General features: G+C 43.6%; 1 protein-coding gene across 3 annotated transcripts in view; it reads left to right on the forward strand.

Moving 5' to 3' along the window:
- LOC119967496 (protein argonaute-4) overlaps positions 1–7,846 on the forward strand; it is a 119,796-nt gene extending 111,950 nt beyond the window's left edge. For all 3 annotated transcript variants that reach the window (XM_038800150.1, XM_038800143.1, XM_038800160.1), the window contains exon 19: positions 446–7,846. In XM_038800150.1, coding sequence (XP_038656078.1) covers positions 446–554 — 109 coding nt within the window. In that variant the 3' untranslated portion in view covers positions 555–7,846. The remainder of the gene's footprint in view (positions 1–445) is intronic.
- Positions 7,847–21,217: the final 13,371 nt, after the last annotated feature.

Consider the following 21,217-nt stretch of genomic DNA (forward strand, 5'->3'; position numbering starts at 1 on the left):
TTAAGTTAAATGTTTCATTTTGAAGAACTATTTTTGAAATAGAGAACATTAATAGGCGACGCGATAGCAGAGGTTAGCACTGTTGCTTCACAGCGCCAGGGTCCCAGGTTCGATTCACTGTCTGTATGGAGTCTGCACCTTCTCCGTGTCTGCTTGGTTTTCATCCAGGTGCTCCGGTTTCCTCCCACACGTCCTGAAAAAATGTGCTTTTGGACATACTGAATTCTCCCTCTGACCCGAACAGGTGCCGGAATGTGGCGAGTCGGGGCTTTTCACAGTAACTTCATTGCAGTGTTGATATAAGCCTACTTGTGACAATAAAGATTATTATTATTATTATAATGTATTGTTCAGCATCTGCATGTTACCTACATATCTACTGGATCAAAAATGTAAACATTTTTGATGCAACATATATTAAAAATTGATTCTTTAATCTTTGCAGTGCTGAAGGAAGCCACATTTCTGGACAGAGCAATGGACGGGATCCACTGGCACTTGCCAAGGCTGTACAGGTCCACCACGATACTCAGCATACAATGTATTTTGCATAAGACCTGAAGTTCCCAGCGATTTTCCAGCATACTGTGCCGTTCTGAAACGTCCTTAGTGCTAATTTTTTTTAACAAAAACTCGAGGGCCAAGCCTGTTTCAGACCTACCAGCGAATAGGATGCAATGCACTGAATGACTCATTTGCTCATTAGGATTTATATGCACAGAGAAATGAGCCATTGTTCTTCAAAGTCTATCAGAAGCACTATATAAGGACAATACTGGTGGTTTTTTTCCACTGTACTGATTTTATATTTTTTACCTCAAGGCATCAAGGCCGAACATCCTAAGGAAAATATGCATGAATGACTTTGGGTGTTACTACATTCAGTAGCAAGTTTTGATATTGTGTGTTTTCTTTCTTTGTTTATACGAGGTAATACTGTTGTAAAACCCCCATCTATTTTTAATCTTTTACAAACAGACTGATGTGGGTGTGCGTGTACACAAATTAACATTAGGAATACTTTATAGATAGTTTTGAGTATGTCTCTTGTACAAAAGTTTCAAAGGGAGCTCTTGAATTTATACAGTTGTAAAGGGGCAAGTGTTTCCAAACTATACAAGTACAGGCAAACCCCATTATTATGCACTCAGAAAATGTTAAAAGTTATTAACTTGGCAAAGTTTGTGCTCCTCATGACTTCACAGCTTCAGAAATTGAAGTTGGTTAAAATGCCAGAGGTTTATGCTAGGATTTAAAGGGAGGTTTAACTGTATATAAGCATAAAAGTAAACCATTATAGATAACTATGTCCAAAGTCTAACAACAGAATACTGCAGATATTGGAAATCTGAAATAAAAACAGAAATTGTTGCAAGTACTCAGCAGGTCGGGCAGCATCTGTGGCAAGAGAACAGAGTTAACATTCCAGGTTAATGACCTTTCATCAGAATTAGGAAAAGCTAATAATTTTATCCCCCAGTTTTGACACAAGGTCATTGACCTGATTCATTAATTCTGTTTCTTTCTCCCACAGATGCTGCCAGACCTGCTGAGTATTTCCAACATTTCCTGTTTTTATTGTATGCTTTCAAGATGTTTTGCTGTGAACGTTTGCAAATATCCTGTGATGTGAGATGTCTAACTCTAGGTTTGTTTGCACTGATAATGGGTGCACTACTGTTATCTTTTTGGTGATCTGATTATTCTGTTCCTTTTTGTAGTAAGGCCAGCTGGACTGTCCATCCCCAGTTAGACCACCCATCTGTGCTTCACATTCAACAATGTATTTCCTACAATTGGCTATTTTGACTCATCTGCAGGTCAAGGATCAGAGGTTTTATAAATCGTAGATTGTCAATCCAAGTTATTAGTTTGACATCTTTTTTGCCATGACAATCCTAATTTATGGTATGGTAATCTGCCCAGGCTGCCACAAATAAATTCCATCCTTGGTACTGCAATGATTTAAAAAAATTTTAATAGGCATTTTGCACTAAAGGTTTTAATGTGTGATTTTTACCATAAAATCATAATCCATATTTGAATGGGGTAGAATTGCCATGGAAACAATTCCTCAAATTAGACTTGCATATAAAAAGTAAATTATAATTAGCAAAAGACAGTAGAACTGCATATGTTATGTGGCATGTACTGTACTTGGATATTTTGAGAAAAAAACATTCTTGAACTTTATATGCAGAATTATAAATTGCAATTGTCAGGTCTTATTTTTTGATTGTCGATTTCAGAAGCTTCTAAGTTACCTATCTTTGCTGCATTGAGTTTCCAGTACTTGGGGGTAGGCAATAAATACTGGCCTAACCAGCAAGCCCACATCCCATAAATTATTTTTTAAAAAGTAACCTTCAGGTGCCTGCTTGAAAGGTTATGGAAGCTGATATGGTGCTTGAAAATACTTATTAATAATAATAATCACTTATTGTCACAGGTAGGCTTCAATGAAGTTACTGTGAAAAGCCCCGATCGCCACATTCCGGCACCTGTTCAGGGAGGCCGGTACAGGAATTGAACCCGAGCTGCTGGCATTGTTCTGCATTACAAGCAAGCTGTTTAGTCCACTGTGCTAAGCTTGTCTGTATTTACTTTGGGGCTTTTGCCAGCTGGACTGTCCAAGATCACTTCATAGTTTGGCCAAGAAAGATGCAACTTGCTATACTGGACGCTGAAGCATTGGGTATAATACTACAGGTACAAATTGGACCCTTCTATGAGAGACATCACGATTCATAACCGGGCCGTAGTTTTGTTTTGTTTAAAGTTGTGCGTACTTTGTGTTCCTTATTGTGTTTGAATCATTCTTGTGCAATATGTTCAAAAGTAGGACAAGCAAATTGTAAAGGCAGAAAATTCACTGGAGTGTGTTTGGATATGAAACACGGCCTTCTTTTTATATCCTCTCGTCCAATTCGGAGGAGTTTTGGCAGGAAAACTGATTCATGATGTGGTTCTGTGTCCTCGTTTTAGACTACAATTTTACATAGCTGGTGAGCCTTTTTTTTAAATCAGGGTAGCACCACATCCATCTTCAAGCTGAGCAAGCAAAATTTTTATTTTTTTTAAAACTAGTTAATAAGGGAATCTAAGAAATCCAAAGCAAAATGCTGTTTTAAATTAAGTAGTAGAATTTTGTTGAATATTTGAGACTGTTTCAGGAGAGTCCACTTGTGATTGCTTTCATCCTGATGACATTCCCCTCCCCTTAAAACAATTGCTTTGCTTCCTGCATTTGACAAAGATTTCTGTTATAAAGTCTATTTTCCACTTAATGCATTTTGACATTCCATAGATGGAAGTAGTGCTAAGGAGGTTGTTTTATAAAGAAAAATATTCTCATCAGTCTACCTCCAGTGTAACTAATGACTGCTTTCAAACAAGTGGCCACGAATAACTTTTTCAAGTTTTTCGGCTGTTACACAGATGTTAGTTTTCAGGATAACAGCCAAGATTGTTCATCACATGAGAACCTTTACTCTTTTTCCCCCCAACCTTGACCAATACCAAAAAAAGACTAGTGTCCTTGACAATTGAAATGATTCATTATAAGTGTTTAACTTGGTGACTGACCTGTGTTTCATTACCATGCATGCCTGGCATTGTGTTTAACCTTTATTGTGGCATTTGCAAATTGGCATGGGTTTCTTTTAAAGCTGACATTAGTGACGACTAATATTGAGGGTTTATTTATTTTTGATGCTATTAATCAGGTAGCTGATATCTTTATGGTCAGCTTGACATTATAATTTTCACTTTGCTGAATGTGATGTTGCTCATGAAATTCCTGCTGTATATTTAAAAAGAAAACCACAGGATTACTGTGGTTGTGTGACCCTGGCAATAAATGGATCAGTAAAGAGACCAGTTTATTTATGGGGGAGTGGGATTGCTATTGGATTGCTGTCCTTTATTTACTTTTTTAAATAACATGCGCTTTTTTTATGAATTGTGTTTTTTTAAACTTTCCTGGGCTTGAATTAAGATGTCTGCAACACAGTTTTCAAAGCTCAAACCTTTTAAATAACAATTTTACCATTTGAAATAAGACTTCTGTCTCAAGCACACTTTGCAGTCTGATTGCAATGAACTTTACCAGCAGAACTGAGAGCTTCAGACTTTACAGTCACCTGCATTTTGTAGCCAATTCACCTAGCCAGCATTATAGCATTTCTTAACTGAGGCAGAATAGGATTACTGGTACCTGTACCTCCAGACTAAATTGCCTCAACTAGATGGTGCCAAAGGTGCTTGAAAGAAGAGGCTGTTTTAAAAAAAATAAAATAAAAATTATGGACAATATTTTGATAGTTTTCAAAATTCTTGTTTGAAACATTGCTCTACAGACTAATGCAATTTTCAGATATTCCCCAAAAACAATGGACAGTCTTTAGATCTTCGAGTATACAAACCTTTCAGTGAGAGGCACACTTTATACAGGGTGTATTTTATATTTTCTTTGATGAATTTTATTGACTGTAATATAAATGTATATTTGTGGAATATTGGATCCATATTCTCTATGAATGCAAATACTTTTGCAAAGGTAAGATCAAATAATGCAGACAGCTTGGACTTTACATTACAATATTCTGTTTTTATTAATTTTTGAATAAGCTATATGACTATATAAATTTGAATTGTAAATGTTCTGAAATTCATCAAAAGGGTAGCTGGGTCAGTAGAGGTTGCATTATTAGTGATGGGGACTAATTGCAATTTATTTTCACCTTATTTGTATGAATGTGGCAAAATGTAGTTTAGAGTTGGTGTGGGGCATTTTCAAAAAGCTATTTTCTACGTATGAATGACATTTGTGGGCAGAATTTAAATAACTTAATACAGAAATGTACATTTTGGAGCAAATTTCAGGGATACAAAATCAATTTCATTCTACGTGGAGGAAAAATGCAGTTGTTAGTTTATGCCTAGAACTACTAAAAATGTGTCCTCTGAAGTTGTAACTCCCAATGTTCTGGGTAAACTATCTGTCACTTTATTTATGATGAAACCTCCCACCAGCTAAATTTATTGCAACTGAAACAAATTGGATGAATTTCCACCTCACAATTAAATGTTTACCTCATTGAATAGGGGAGTGGAAACATTGTATGCACTCACTCTTAGCCTGGAAGCATAAGTGCTTGCATAGGAATTAATGCTGAGAGTTTAATATGTAGTACTGCAAAGATTAGGAGAATAGTTTCAAGTTCAAAGAAACCCAGTTGATTTGAAACAGCTTGCAGCAGGGATTTCTGGGACAGTATGCCACTTTATTGATCCATTAGTACTGAAACTCCAAACCTGATCATGAAGCTCGAGAATGTTTTGAATGAAGTTGCTAAAGTTAACTGGAGAAATACATGTTGAGGTGATGTAATAATTTCTAGTATTGCAACTGAACAAAATTTCTCATGGTTGTGGAAACCAACAGAGAAAGGTGGGACATTTGCAATGATCTTGCACATAATGGACTTGAATGAAATAATTTCACCATACAGAAAGATACCACTCAACCAATCATGCCTGCACAGGTTCTCCTGAATCATCCATTTAGTCCCGTTCTACTGCACTTTTCCCCCATACCATTTGTTTCTTGCAATTTTTTTTCTAAAGTCATTACTGATTCCCTGCTTCCATCACTTGCTGGGTATAGCCTTCCACGTATTGACAGCCCTCTGCACGTCTGCAATTTAAAGAAACTCCTAACCTCACCATTTTGTAATGTTTACACCTTTACGGATTCACCAGCTCTGTCTATTGGTCAGATTTTGTCTGTTCAATGATGTGTAATCATGGTCATCATCACATTTTATTCCATTCTGATTGAAACTGATTGTTTTTCAGGATCCTCTTTATCTGTCTTCTCCCCACCTCCAGAAGTGTTTGCTTCTATTTATAAGATGATCTGTTTAGTGGATTTCATCATGGTAGCTGTAGCTTATTGGTATCTACTGTAAAGTGTATTTTGTAACTTCCCTCTGCCTTGGCAATGGAATGTTGCATCAGGTTTGTCCGTGAACTGACAAAATACATTTGAAATGCTGTTAATACCAGAATTGTGATTTGGATGAATGATTGAAGTGCACTATATTGAAAGCTACTCGGCTGTCCAAAGATTTGAAATGCAATCAATGTCCTGCAATTTTAGGAGTATTTTTAAGTAAATATATTCATGTATCATTGCAAATCAAAAATCTATTTCTTCAAAATTGCAGGTCACTCAAAATCCATGGGATGATTTATTTTACAAAACAATTTGTTTTTTTTCTCTATTACCACCACCCCTGCACCTCCCCAATAAAAAAACCAAGTCTGTAATTATCGGTTTACCTTTTGTGCTTCGTATTTTGATTAATACTCTGCCAGACTTTTTACAAGTATCTTATTGTCCATGGGTGTTCATTCTGTGCTGGACCTTGCTAATTTAATCTGTCCAAAACCATCTCTCTCAACTGTGCATTACAGATATAGAAAAAACACCATTTAGCTTATCTTGCTCTCAGTTTTCTCCGGAAAGACATCAGCACAGGCTAGAGTATACTTCCAGAAATGCAATTACCCTCTAACAACTCGCCTAAATGTGTATTTTTAACTAGAACCTCCAATGGTGTTCACAGATTATTTGACCCATCTGGAGAGAAGAAAATTCAGCCTGCTCTGATCAGGTGCACATCCTCCAGAAGGGATCATCAGTCAGGAATCTGGTGGGAACATTGGGTAGTTTTCTTTTGAATTGAGTGATCACTCTGCAACTAATACAGCACAGAAGAGGGATCATACCTACGGCCCGCATGGGTTATTACCACACCAGGTAGTACACCTAATGATTCACCATGGTAGCTAATCCCCTAATATTGACCAGTAAGCAATATTCAGATACTCATTTTGTTCGAATTTAAAGATAATGGTGTGGACCTATTAAGTTTGGTCCTGGTTTTTATATTTTGCCATTTTGAAAACTGTCTTATTGACATTCATGCTGAGATAAATCTCCAGTTGCTAAAAGTGCCACTGATAACGAAGTCATGAGTGGACATTATGATAAATTGGTTATAATAGTTTTTAATTACATTGTCCAGAGAAAATGCCACTTGGTACTTGACACTTGTTCATTTTTCCTCTTTCCTGAATTGGTTATCTTTGTCGTAGAACAGTACTGGGTATCTAATCTCATATGTTGCCATTTATTGTAGATGTTTATGTTCATTACCAATTTAAAACTGATTATTGCATGTCTGGGATGCACATTCATCCAAATCGGAATGCAGTTTGCTCATTCTTAATGCAAAATGCTGTCACTTTCTAGTTTGTCATTGCAACTAGTTTATTGGTAATTAGATTTCATTTTTATTAGGGATGCAAGAAAGAGGAATTGGGGACGGGCGTTTGTAAGTAGCAGTACTGTAAATTAGCCTGGTAATCCAAAGGCTCCAGCCGTTGCTGTACAAAATTGCATTGAAAGCATTTTATGCTGCATAGTTCTGCTGTAACCAATTTTGTGTGTAGTTCATTGGAAAAGCTGTTGGTACAATGTATACATTCTTCAGTAAAATTGGAAAAAAATGTTTTTGCTCACCATACAGATGTTTAGATAAGTGCTGTTTTGATGATTTTATTGATTTTTTTTTTTGGATTTGTGCATATGTCTAGCAATACGAGGTACTTTCTTGAGCTGTAAGTATGGATAACATGTGATAAACTTCCCTACATTGCTAAAAGATGTTGGCTGATTGCATTGCAAAGCTGTACTGCAATATGATTTTTAGCCTGCAGGGACAATTTGTGTTCACGTGACAAAATAAAATGGTATTTTTGTGCCAGAATTTCCAAAGTCTATCAACTTCATATTTTTTGCATTGTTTTCCTGTAATTTTTTATTGGTTGCAACATATTAGTGGATGCTGACTTGGACTCTGGACAATGCTGGAAGTGGATTCCAGGAGGTGCTGAGTGTTTACATTGCTGTATTTGCCTACACTGTTGGTCTCTAGGTACTTTTGATCCCACCAGAACCTTGGCGTTTACCCACTTGGTTGGGGTGCAGTATGCAATAAAGAACTAACATGGCAATTGTTGATGTGCTGACCAGCTACTTGCTGAAAGCCAGAGATCAAATTTCAAATGAGGCTATCTAGGTCGGCAGTAGTGAAATTTGTGATTTTCTTGTACAGTGCTATTTTTTGGAACTATTGAATCCATGCTAACTGGATGGATGGACGGTAGAGCCATTACTTTATCACTGCGAAAGTCTGGATGGGGTTCAAATGGGTAGTAATTTTAGTTGTAAGCTTGTACCAATTGGGCTGGATTCTTCGAGCACCGGTATGAAATGTGAATTGTGTTTTCCTTTCGCAGCCTATCCAGCACTCTGCTATGACCTGGATTCCCCATGTGCAGCTCAAATGAGATGTGGTATACCTCACAATTTAATCTTGATTTGCCTGTATATTTAGAGATTTGGACTTCTTACTCCACAAATGGAGCTTGATTCATCATGTCAAAGGGTTTGTTCCAGATCACTTGTGGATTATATTAGTATTTTTGATCATTTTGTAAGAGATTTCTGTTTATGTTGAAATTAATCTTGGTATCCAGGTCATGGGGAAAATGGTCCAGTTGATCTGGTTAGTTGCAGTGTTTCATTCAAGTACCAGAATGTGTTAAGAGATGGATTTTGGTTTGGGGTGCAAAATAAATAATATTTCATGCTAATTAATTTGTCAAGCTGTTTGTTTCAGGGACATGAGTTAGTTTCAAGATGTTGGACAGTATTTTCACTTCGAGGGAAATAGCTGCACTCCAAATGCAGGAGTCGCAGAAGAATTTGATTAAGTTATAGGATGCGCTTTAGAGAAGTTACCAGAAAGGAATCCATGTAAACAAGTGGGTGCAGAATGTAACTGCACGAGTGAGCAGGCAGTGGGTGGGACACCTGCCCATTCTTGCAGGTGGGAGGCCCCATTCATTTACAGTCATGCTTCTATTACTGGGAGATCTTGTGCAGTGGTAACTATCCTGCATCCAACTCCGAAACATTGGCTTCTGGTTCCACCCAAGGACTTGATGGCCAAGGAAGGAGAGCTCATAACTCTGCTAAACAGGTTGATTATTAACTTGCAAATCTTCCAACAAGATTCCAGTTCAGCCATGTAATGGGAAGAAAGTTGGAGCCTCTACCATCACTATCCATAGTGCCAGACTACACGTGCATGTTGCCAAAGCAGCACCAATTCCCTGAGCAATCGGTAACAAACCATACCTTCATTATTATGTAATTGGCAAACTATACACTTAAATGGACATCCTGTTGCAGCTGGTTGGCATGATTTTGAGTAGTCAAGCAGCAGATAGGTTATGGAGGGGGGAAGGGAGGAAGAAGAAAAAAAAAGCCCAAGTTGCAGCTCTTCCTGGTCTCTACTTTTCCTGACTCGCACAAAAAAAAGAGTTTTTAAGACCTCTCTGCTTTTCACTGCTTAATTTTATTTGGAGGAAGTATGTTTGGTGCCTGCTCTATTTAGTGTCTTTCAAAATTCCAGCACTCTTTGGTACCAAGCCCTGCATGTAGAAACACATGTTCTTGAACCAGCTCCAGGGAATGGCTTGCAACAACTGATTTCTGAAAACATGTTTCCTTATTAACTACATGAAAAAATGAAATGGTCAGTTTGATGAAAGGGCTTACACAGGACATTTTGCATCCTGTCAGCAACCTCCTGTCAGCAACCTTGAAGGTGAATTTGTTTTCAACCCAGTGCAACACATCCACTGTTGCCACAGCCAAATGCAGGACCTTCAGGGGTTTTGGCAAAGATGTGTGCATGCCTGATGATTGGCTTTCCCCTGTAGTGTACTTATTACATTTTTTGATGCAGGGATGAGGAACTGAACTAATAATGGGAGACTTAAGATAATAATAGGATTTTCTTTATATTAGAGAAAATAGTCTTTTTAATTAGATTTTGCTTAACCATGAGAAATTCTGACAAGTCATTGGGAACACAATTTCTACTAAATGGGGTGGTGATGGAGGCTCATAATTTAAATGCATCACTGCGTAGAGGAGGCATATTCGACCCATTTCTTTATGCATCGTTAAGTCCAGAGTGTGTAGATATGGGCTAGTTGAGACCATTGCATCTATTAAGGAAAAAATGCGCACACATCTGAAGTTGTGGGAAGTAGTGCAGTTGTATTAGTTTTGGATTGGCCTAGTAAGGAACCTGTAAAGATCAGATCTGGCTCTTGTTCTGTAAATTGTATTGTTTCCTTGTAGGCTTGGACTTCCCTGTAGCCTTGGACTTCTGTCTTGAACCTGGTTCCTTTTTTTCCACACACCATCGCTCTGAGCTTAAAATTTCACATGTGCCAAAGGAAATATTCTGTTGAATATGTAGGGATTCTAAGTCATGAGGAAAATTGTCTGGGTATATCATTATATAATTGACACTTTGACTTTGCTCCTGGCTGAAGTGTACTTTCAGACATGATTTTCAGTGTAGCCTTCAGTCCTTGAAATTGGCATCCATCAGATTGATGGTGAATCAACAATAAGGACGTATATCAAATTAATCTGAAACAAAAAAAGCCTTTTTGAAGTCACATTGAGCATATTCTTTTTTTGTTAAATAATTTCTATTAAAATTTTCACCTTTTCACAAAAAAGAAAATGATAACAGAAAATTCTAAGAACAAAAAGAACAGAATCCCCCCCCCCCCCCAGGTACATACAAAAGAGAAACAATAAATTATCGCCCGTCGTGGGCAAAGAACAGATATTCAACCCAAAAAAAAAAAAAAGAGACAGCCCCCCCCCCCCCCCCCCCCCCCCCCCGGTTGCTGCTGCTGCTGACCTTTTATTTTTACCGTTCTGCCAGGAGATCTAGGAATGGTTGCCATCTCCTGGAAAACCCCTGCACTGACCCCCTTAGGGCAAATTTCACCCTCTCCAATTTAATAAACCCCGCCATATCGTTGACCCAGGCCTCCACGCTTGGCGGCCTCGCATCCTTCCACTGAAGAAGAATCCTCCACCGGGCTACTAGGGACGCAAACGCCAGAACTCCGGCCCCTTTCGCCTCCTGCACTCCCGGCTCCACTGCAACCCCAAATATTGCGAGTCCCCAGCCTGGATTGACCCTGGATCCTACCACCCTGGACAGCGTCCTTGCTACGCCCTTCCAAAATTCCCCCAGCGTGAGCATGCCCAGAACATGTGGACATGGTTTGTGGGCTCCCTGAGCACCTAACACACCTGCCCTCGGTCCCAAAAAACCGACTCATCCTTGTCGCGGTCATATGAGCCCTATGCAGTACCTTAAACTGTATGAGGCTAAGCCTCGCACACGAAGAGGAGGAGTTCACCCTTTCTAGGGCATCCGCCCACGTCCCCTTCTCAATCTCCTCACCCAGCTCCTCCTCCCATTTACCTTTCAGCTCCTCCACCGAGGCCTCGTCTACCTCCTGCATCATCTAGTACACTTCCGAGATCCTCCCCTCTCCAACCCATATCCCCGAGAGCACCCTGTCCTGGACCCCACGCGGCGGCAGCAGAGGGAACCCCGCCCTTACTTGCATGTACCTAAAGGTGTTCCCCGGGGGAAGCCCAAACTTCCCCTCCAGCTCACCCAGGCTCGCAAACCTCCCGTCTATGAACAGGTCCCCCAGCCTCCTGACACCTGCCCTGTGCCAGCTCAGGAACCCACCATCAATTCTCCCTGAAACAAACAGGTGGTTCTCCCGTATCGGGGACCCCATCGAGGCCCCCACCTCCCCCCTGTGCCGCCTCCATTGCCCCCAAATCTTGAGGGTAGCTGCCACCACCGCCTTATGCACGTGGGAGAAGTATGAAAATTCCCTGGCCCTCGACCTCGCGAACCTCCATGGATCCACCCCTCCTATCTGGTCCATAAACCCCCTCAGCACTTTAGCCGCCGCAGGCCTCCTACCCGTCCTGGAACTGGATCGATCCAGTGGCGGATCCAGCACCGTGTTGAAATTCTCCCCCCCCCCCCCCCCCCCCCCCCCCCATTATCAGGCCCCCCACCTCCAAATCTGGAATCCGGCCCAACATGCGCCGCATGAAACCCGCATCATCCCAATTCAGGGTATATACATTGACCAGCACCACCTGCTCCCCTTGCAGCTTGCCGCTCACCATCACGTACCTCCCGCCGCTGTCTGCCACCACACTCGACGCCTCAAACGACACCCTCTTCCCCACCAGGATCGCCACCCCCGGTTTTTTGCATCCAGCCCCGATGAAACACTTGGCCCACCCACCCCTTCCTCAACCTAACCTGATCCGCCACCTTCAGGTGCGTCTCCTGAAGCATAGCCCCGTCTGCCTTCAGCCCCCTCAGGTGCGCGAACCACATTGAGCATATTCTAATGAGAGGATGGGGATCTATTCATAGATGGGAGCATCCGTTGTTTGAAGGATTTGGAGAAGTTTAAACTGCCAGCAGGAAACGGATTCAGTTATCTGCAGGTACGGGATTTTTTGTGACGGTAGATTTTAACCTTTTCACTCCTACCGCCACGGGGGATACAGGACCGGGCAGTTTCCAGAATGGGGGTGGGAGAGGAAAAAGAGCTTATGGAGTCAGAGGAAACTCTGATGGAGGAGCTAAAGGGCAAGTGGGAAGATAAGCTAGGGAGAGAGCTAGAGGCGGGTCTGTGGCGGATGCTTTGAGCAGAGTTAACACGTCCTCATCATGTGCCAGGCTCAGCCTGATATAATTTAAGGTAGTGCATCGGGCACACATGACGGTGGCCCGGATGAGCAAGTTTTTTGGGGTAGAGAGAGGTGTACGGGGGGGGGGGGGGCAGTAAATCATGTCCATATGTTTTGGGCATGCCAGAAGCTTAGGAGATTCTGGCAGGGTTTTGCACATGTCATGTCCACGGTACTAAAAACATTGGTGGTGCCGAGTCCAGCGGTGGCGATTTTTGGAATTTCGGAAAATCGGGGCGTGCAGGCGGTGGGAGAGGCTGACGTCTTGGCATTTGCCTCCCTGGTAGCCCGGAGACGGATATTGCTAGCGTGGAGGGACTCAAAACCCCCAAAATCGGAGACCTGGGTTAGCGACATAGCTGGGTTTCTCAGTCTTGAGAAAATCAAGTTCGCCCTAAGAGGATCAACACTAGGGTTCGTCCTGAGGTGGCAGCTGTTTATCGACTTCTTCGGGGAAAATTAACTGTCAGCAGAGGCAAAAATCTAAAGGGGGGTGAATTTTGGCTATTTTCTGTTAAGGGTAGGAGGGACTTTTTTGGGATGGAAATGGTGTATGTACTATGTTTATATTTGGATTTGCTTTCTTTTCTGTTATTATAAAATTCCAAATACCTTAATAAAATATTTTTTTAAAAAAGAAAATCAGCATTACTGAACTAAGCCAATGTAGTTTCACAAGCACAAGGGTGAGGATGAACTAGGTTTGGTCCAATTTAAAGTGCAGGCAGCAAAGATGTGGAAAATCAGCATGAGGTAACTAAGGTGTAGATGAGGGTTTCAGCAGCAGATATGCTAAGGCAGGGTGGAATCGAGCGATTTTTTTTTCAGAGGTAGAAATGGAGGACTTGATAGTGCAAATATGGTTATGTTTATTTCCATCAAATATAACATTGATATGATAAACAGTCTGGTTCAGTCTATGATAGTTTCCAGGAAGAGGGCTGGTGTCAGTAGCTAGAGAGATGGGGAATGAAACCAAATGGCTTTAGCCTTTCCAATATTTAGTTGGCCATTCCAATATTTAGGAAATGTATTGGTCATTCAGCACAAGATATCAAATGAGCAGACTGATCAGTTAAAAACAGTGATGGGGTCAAGAGAGGTGGTGGTGAGGCAGATCTGGCTGTCATTAGCATATATGTGGAATCTGACACTTTTCAGATGGGTGCCAATAAAGGACAACATGTACATGAGAAATTGGAGTTAGGAACCAAGGATAGATTCGGAGGGGACTGCAGAGTAAATAGTGTGGAAGTGCGAAGAGAAGCCATTGCAGCTGATTTTCTGGCTACAACTGAATAGCAAAGAATGGATTGAGGTGAGTAAAGTACCATCCAGTGGGTACATGAAGAAAGATATGTGATCAATAATATTGGAGGCTGCAGACAGATTGGGACAGATGGATAGTTCACCATGGTCACAGTCGTATGATGTAATTTCTGACTTTGATAACCATTTCAGTGCTAAGGTGGTGCAGAAACCTGATCAGAAGGATTCAAGCATGGAATCCCAAGAAAGGTGGCATGAATTTGGAAGGCGATGGCATATTCAAGGATTCTGGATGTGAAAAGGTGGTGGGGCAGTAGTTAAATGGGCTTGAGGGGGTTAAAGGTTTTTTTGAGGAGGAAATGATGGTGAATGATTTGAAAGACATAACCTGAAGCGAGAGAATATGAACAATATCAGCTGGGGTGTCATGTGATATGAAAGCGGAAGCGGCTATGTTTTCGCGAGCTCTGGTTCTGCTTGTCTTTTTACACATTTTTTAAAATCCGTTTTGCATGTTTCTTTTACGTCTTTTCTTGGCATACATAGTTTCTATTATGTCCTGAGATTTGTTGGCCAATGTTTCAGCACTACTATTGAGTAGAGACAAAGGGCACGATTCTCCCAAAGGGGAACACAGTCCTATTGCAAGCCCATTTAGCCATGTTGATTCCCGGCCATTCAATGTGACTTGCGTTGTATCAGGGGCCCGATAGCCCCGTTTTGTACAGTGGGGAGCTCCGCTCGCAGGAACTCTCCAATGTAGCGAGAGATTGGGATGCCATTTTTAAGTGACGTGCCGATCTCCAAGACCCCTGAAGCGACCCCTGACCCCCCTGCCCAAATACACTATGGGAGGGTCCCTATCACTCCCAGCCCAATCGCACGTGCTCTCAAAATGCCAGCTTGGCAGTGCCCCTGTCCGCTGACAGTGCCAGGCTGGCACCCAGGTGGTACTGTGAAGGTGCCAGGCTGGCACTGCCAGAGTGTTCAGGAGGCACCAGCAGTGCCAGGGCACCGCCCTTCCCGAAGGGCTTGCAGTTGGGGGCCTCCGATCCTCTGGGAGACTCCCACAAATGCATTCTGTCTGCTCCCCATTTGTGCTGAAGGGGGTGAATCCCAAAGCCTCAGGTATATCTGGATTCTGCATATTAGAATGAGGATAGCTGTCTTGCTCTTATCGGCAGATTTGCCAAAAGGTGATCCTGCCCACAATGGGTGGGATTAACCTTGCAACATCTCGCGAGATCGCGTTGCATCTCATGAGGCATTGCGAGCCAGGTAGATCCCGGGGGCAGGGTCTCGTGGCTTTTATCGGCCAGGCTGTACCGCAGTGAGCTGCTTTTCCGGATCAGCATGGCCATATGATCATGCTCAAAATGCCTAAACCTTCGTTGATTCATGCTGGCCAAATGCAGTTGGTGTGGGGCCTTCTCAGTGGAACAGCTGCTTTTGGGAGACTTCCTGTCCCGATGGTGTGTTCCTGTGGATGATGGCTGCTAGTGATGATGATCCGTCTGAATGTCTCAGATCTGCAGTGCAGGTCGGCAAAACCCAATTTCCAGATTTGCGAGGTGTTTTTATGGAGGCTTGGAGGCACACAAGAACATTCTTGTAATAGAGAGAACACTGTCCTTGGTGAATCAAGGGAGCACATTTAATCTCATCTCCAAGGCCTGGGGTTTGGTTGGCCTTCTGACCCCTAGTCCTATGTTGTCCTGTTCCTGATGTTGGTCGAGAGGGGTTGGGGATGGTTGCTCCCATCGGGTCATCCCACATTCTCCTTGATGGAGCCTGAGTTGATGGCCGCCTGGGTACTGGTGAGACGGCTTGTTAGAAGAAATGAGGTTCATGCTTCGATCATTGGAATCCTTGGAAAATCCTTAAGAGTGCTTTTTGTCTTTAATCCAGCTTGATCCTTAATTTCTGCTGTCTTCGTGCACCAGTGAAGAAGTCTTTATCCTATTAACTGCCTCGCATCTCCGTTGTTATCCTGTTGTCAATTTACTTGCTTGCAGAGAAGTGAATAATTTGGGTGTCATGTCCTTCACCACTGGCTCTCGTGTTTTAGTAAGTCTATATCACGTTAAGCGGAATGTTGAATTTATTTTTGTGCAAAATATCCCCCTGTATCCTGCGGGGAGGGGAAGGGAGACTAGCAGAACCGCAGGGATGGGGGGTTTGAGTTGGTAGGATTAGTTCTGTCCTTGAGGTAGTTTCCCCCCTCCCCCCCCCCCGCAATGTGAGATAATCTCCGCCTTTCTTTTTTCAGGCCCAGGCAGACACTCTTTGTTCAATTGAGGGCTGGGTTTTGTTTGGCTAGAAATGATGCTTGGAGGTGCCCAGTCCTCTCCTTGTCATTCTGTAGCTGTACTGTATTAAGGCCATTTGTGCTGGCCTGCATCTGGTGAAGAATTTAATTTGTGCTCGAGTGTGAGTCGATTTCCCCTTTTTAGTTTTGGGATGTATTGATTTCTTCCTTCTGCCATTTTCTTTTGCCGCTATGGGTATGATGTAGGTCAGGGATGTTGCCTGTATCCTGTTTGATGGAGACAGGTCTTGTATCCATGAATAGATTATGTTGGTGATTTTGTCATCCGGTCTAGTTTGTTCTCATTCTAAATAATAACTGTGAAAATGCCCTAGTTGCCACACTACGACGCCTGTTCGGGTACACTGAGGGAGAATTCAGAATGTCCAATTCACCTAGTCTATCAGGACTTGTGGGAAGAAACTGGAGCACCCAGAGAAAACCCACGCAGACATGGGGAGAACGTGCAGACTCCACACAGACCAGGACCCTGGTGCTGTGAAGCAACGGTGCTAACCACTCTGCTACTGTGCTGCCCTAAGTGGGTAAATAAAGGGGAACCAGTAGATTTAGTGGATGGGATTTATCGTTCCCCCAACGCCGATATAGTAATTGGCGATTGGGCAAAGGATCCGCTGGTTTCCTATCCTCCGCCCCCTCTGCAATGGCATCATCACGTCGCACGACGTTGGGGTGTCACCTGAAGGTCCACTCCCGATGGGCCGAGTTTCCGACTGTGCGGGGGACGTGTGGTCTCAACGGTCGGGTACCCGGTGTGATAAAAAGGGGAAATCGACTCACAAATTAAATTCTTCACCAGATGCAGGCGAGCACAAATGGACTTAATACAGCTACAGAATGACAAGGAGACGACTGGGCACCGCTAAGCATAATTTCTAGCCAAACAAAACCCAGCCCTCAATTGAACAGAGTCTGCCTGGGCCTGAAAAAGGAAAGGCGGAGATTATCTCACACTGGGGGTGGGTGGGTAAACCTTCCTCGAGGACAGAACTAATGCTACGAATTCAAACTCCCCCATCCCTGCGGTTCTGCTAGTCTCTGTCCAGTGCCGCCACAGTCGGCCTGGAGCCGTGCTGCTGGCTGGGGGGGGTGCTGACGCGAGGGCTGTTGGGGGTGGGGGGGGGGGGGGTGGCCAGGGGGTCACTATTTGGCAAGTCAGGTCTGCGCGCGGGCGGCGCCATGTTTTACGGCACGTCGACAGGTGGTTTCACCAGCATACTATACTGTTGGATCAAAACTTCCCGACTTTTCTACTGACCCCCTTGCAATAAAAGGCCAACATTCCATGCCAGCTTTCCTAATTACTAATGACCACTTGCAGAAAGAATAGAAATACAAAGAGATTCTACGGAATGCTGCGGTACAGAGATATCTGGGTGTCTGCAGACATGAATCAGAAGTTAGCATGCAGATGCAGAAGTAATTAGGAAAGCTGGCATGGAATGTTGGCCTTTTATTGCAAGGGGGTCAGTAGAAAAGTCGGGAAGTCTTGATCCAACAGTATAGTATGCTGGTGATACCACCTTTCGAACACGGTATATAGTTTTGGTCTTTATTTAAGGACTGGGTGGGATAGAGAGATATAAAGGAGGATAGAATGACAGTGCATTTGGGGACAGTATGATGAGTTGAGATGGCGGTTAAAATCAGCAAGAGTGGGAAGTCATATTTATAGAGGCTGAGGGAGGAAAGTGAATATGAGTGAAAATAATCATGGTAGCAGAGTATTTTAAATAAGAGGTGAAAGGGGTGGAACATGGTGAGATGCCCAAAGGAGGAGGAGATGACAAAGTAGTGTGCAATTTGCTGATGAGCACCCCATTGCCATTGTGATGCTTTAGGCAAATGGTAGAAGACAAGGCCAAGCATGAATGCGTCATTATTGGGGAAGTTGTCCCCTCATGTCAACAAATTTTCATCAAGGTCATGATGTTGATCAAAAGTCGATCAAAAGTAAGCTAATGGATGCCAAAGGCCTTGTTCACAAGTGAACTGACATTTTAGGGGGAGATGAGAAGGGCAGAGTCCACAGAATCAGCATTGGGAAAGGTGTGTGGGATGGGATGGAGATTAGAAAGATTAATCCTATGTGGATGCATTGAGAAGGGAGGGCAATGAGATAGTAGGATAAAGCAGTTAGCTTACTAACTAAAAAGCAGCAACAAGTCCCTTCATGGTTTTGTTTTGGCATATGCCAAGAGAGATACAGAGACGGGAAGTTGAAGGAAGCCTGAGATGGTGGCAAGAGAATAATAAGGTTGTGGAATACTGAAGTGTTGAATTTGAGCAAATATAGAAGAGAAATGAAAGGCAAGGTGATAGAAGGGTTGAAGAGGGCTAACAAAAAAAAAAGTAGTAATAGAAGTGATCAGCTGGAGTATGGCGCAGCAGATAAAACATACATGTGAATGGACACGAGGAAAGCTTAAGTTAGCTGGGCCTAATTGTATTGCAATATTCGGGCAGTATTTGGGGAAAATCTTCCAAACACACTACCATCGAGAAGGACAAAAGCAGCAGGTACTAGGGAATAGCACAGTAGATGGACACCACATGGATTGCAGTGGTTGAAGAAGGCAGCTCACCACCACCTTCTGAAGAGCAACTAGGGATCGGCAATAAATACTCGCCTAACCAATGATGTCCATATCCCGCCCAACTAACGTTCGATATTATCCAGTTCTTGAAAGTGCATAATGAATAATGCCCATGAATTATAGAACCCCTCCATCCTTCCCCTCAGTTCAAACTTAACTTTCTCAAGAGTCAAGAATTCCAACAGGTCCCCCCGCTGATGTGTTGGGTAGGCTGGGTCTATGTGGACTGCGTTTGATGCAGTGTAGCGAGAGACAGACTTCCAACACTTGATGAGATGCAACACGATTTTATTTAACATCTAACTATTTTACATGTTTAACTGTGGGTTGTCACTCTGCTGATTTGACTGGAGACCTGAGGCTCGCCTGACCAGACTAATTGACTACCACATGGTGTTTGCCCTGGCTAATGCTCACGAGCTCTGACTGTCTCAGAGGCTGGATCCCGAGAGAGCGGGAAAACTGGTGCCCTCTGGCATTATAGTGGTCGTGTCCTGTCTGGTGATTGGCTGCTGTGTTCTGTGCGCTCACTGGTCATCCTGTGTGTCAATCACTGCCTGTCTGCACTCCATTATATACATGGATGTATACTATGACACCCGCCACGCCAGGGCACAGGGTGGAGAGGTTGCTCTCCAACCCATCAGGATCTGCCTTCGGGCGATCAACGAGGCGAAGGCTGCAATATTTGCCTCCGCACCCATTTCCAACCCTGGCTGGTCCGACACCCCGAATATGGCCTCCCAGGGACCCGGGTCCAGTTTTGCGTTCACCACTTTAGAAATTACCCTAAAAACCTCCTTCCAGTAATCCTCCAGCTTTGGACAGGACCAACACATATGAATGTGATTAGCGCCCCCCCCCCCCCCCCCCCCCCCCCCCCCCCCGCAACTTTAACACACATCTTCTACTCCTTCAAAGAATCGTCTCATCCTTGCCCTCGTGAGTTGTGCTCTGTATACCACCTTCAGCTGTATCAGCCCCAAACTTGTGCACGAGGTGGAGGCATTCACTCTCCGGAGCACCTCACACCAGAACCCCTCCTCCATATCCTCTCCCAACGCTTCCTCCCACTTTGCTTTGATCCCTTCCAGTGGTGCCTTCTCCTCTTCCAAAATAGCTCCGTAAACCGCTGGCACTACCCCCTTCTCCAGTCCCCCTGTCACCAGCACCTCCTCCAGCAATGTGGAGGCAGGCTCCACCGGGAAGCTCTGTATCTCCTTTCTGGCAAAATCTCGAACCTGCATGCATCTAAACATTTCCCCTGCTCCAGCCCATACTTCACTTCCAGCTCTTTCAATCCTGCAAACCGACCCCTAAGAAACAAATCTTTTAGTGTCTTAATCCCATTCTCCTCCCATTTCCAAAAATTTCCATCCCACTTCCCTGGCTCAAATCTGTGGTTCCCCCAAATTGGTATTTCCCTTGACCCTACCCCCAACCCGAAGTGTTGGCGAAACTGTCTCCAAATTCTCAATGAAGCTATTATTATCAGACTCCGAGTATTTCCCCGGGAGCGGCGCTGTTGCTCGTGCTTTCAATCCCGACCCCCTGCACAAACTCCCCTCCATTCTAACCCACTGGGAATCAACCCCTCTGACCCAGCTCCACGCCTTCTCTACATTCGCCGCCCAGTAGTAATACATCAGGTTCGGAAGACCCAAACCCCCTGGCTGCCTTCCCCTCTGTAGCAGCACCTTTCTAACTTTGGCCACCTTCCCTCCCCATATGAACGACGTAATCCTTCCTTCAATCTCTCTGAAAAAAGCCTACTGGCAGGAAAATCAGCAGGCATTGAAAAATAAACAGCAATCGCAGCAACATGTTCATTTTATCCTCCTGTACCCGACCCGCCAGTGACAGAGGGAGACCATCCCCCCTTGCCAGATCAGCTTTCACCCTTCCCACCAGACTAGAAATGTTGTACCTGCGGAGCCCCCCCCCCCCCCCCCCCCACTCCCAGGCAACCTGCACCCCCAGGTACCGAAAGTGAGTCCCTGTCCTACGGAATGGCAGCCCCCCCAACCCCTGCCCCCACCCCTGGCCGAGACACCACAAAATACTCACTCGTGTCTCTATTTAGTTTGTACCCCGACAAAGAACCAAACACTGGAAGCAGCTCCAATATTCCCCCTATCGACACACTCGGTTCCGACACATATAACAGCAAGTAATCGGCATATAAGGACACTCGATGCTCTATCCGCCCCGCCCCTTGCACTATTCCTTTCCATACCTCCGAACTTCTTAATGCGATGACCAATGGCCCAATCT

This window comes from Scyliorhinus canicula, chromosome 1 (assembly GCF_902713615.1).
Source record: "Scyliorhinus canicula chromosome 1, sScyCan1.1, whole genome shotgun sequence".
NCBI classification, from domain to species: Eukaryota; Metazoa; Chordata; class Chondrichthyes; order Carcharhiniformes; family Scyliorhinidae; genus Scyliorhinus; species Scyliorhinus canicula.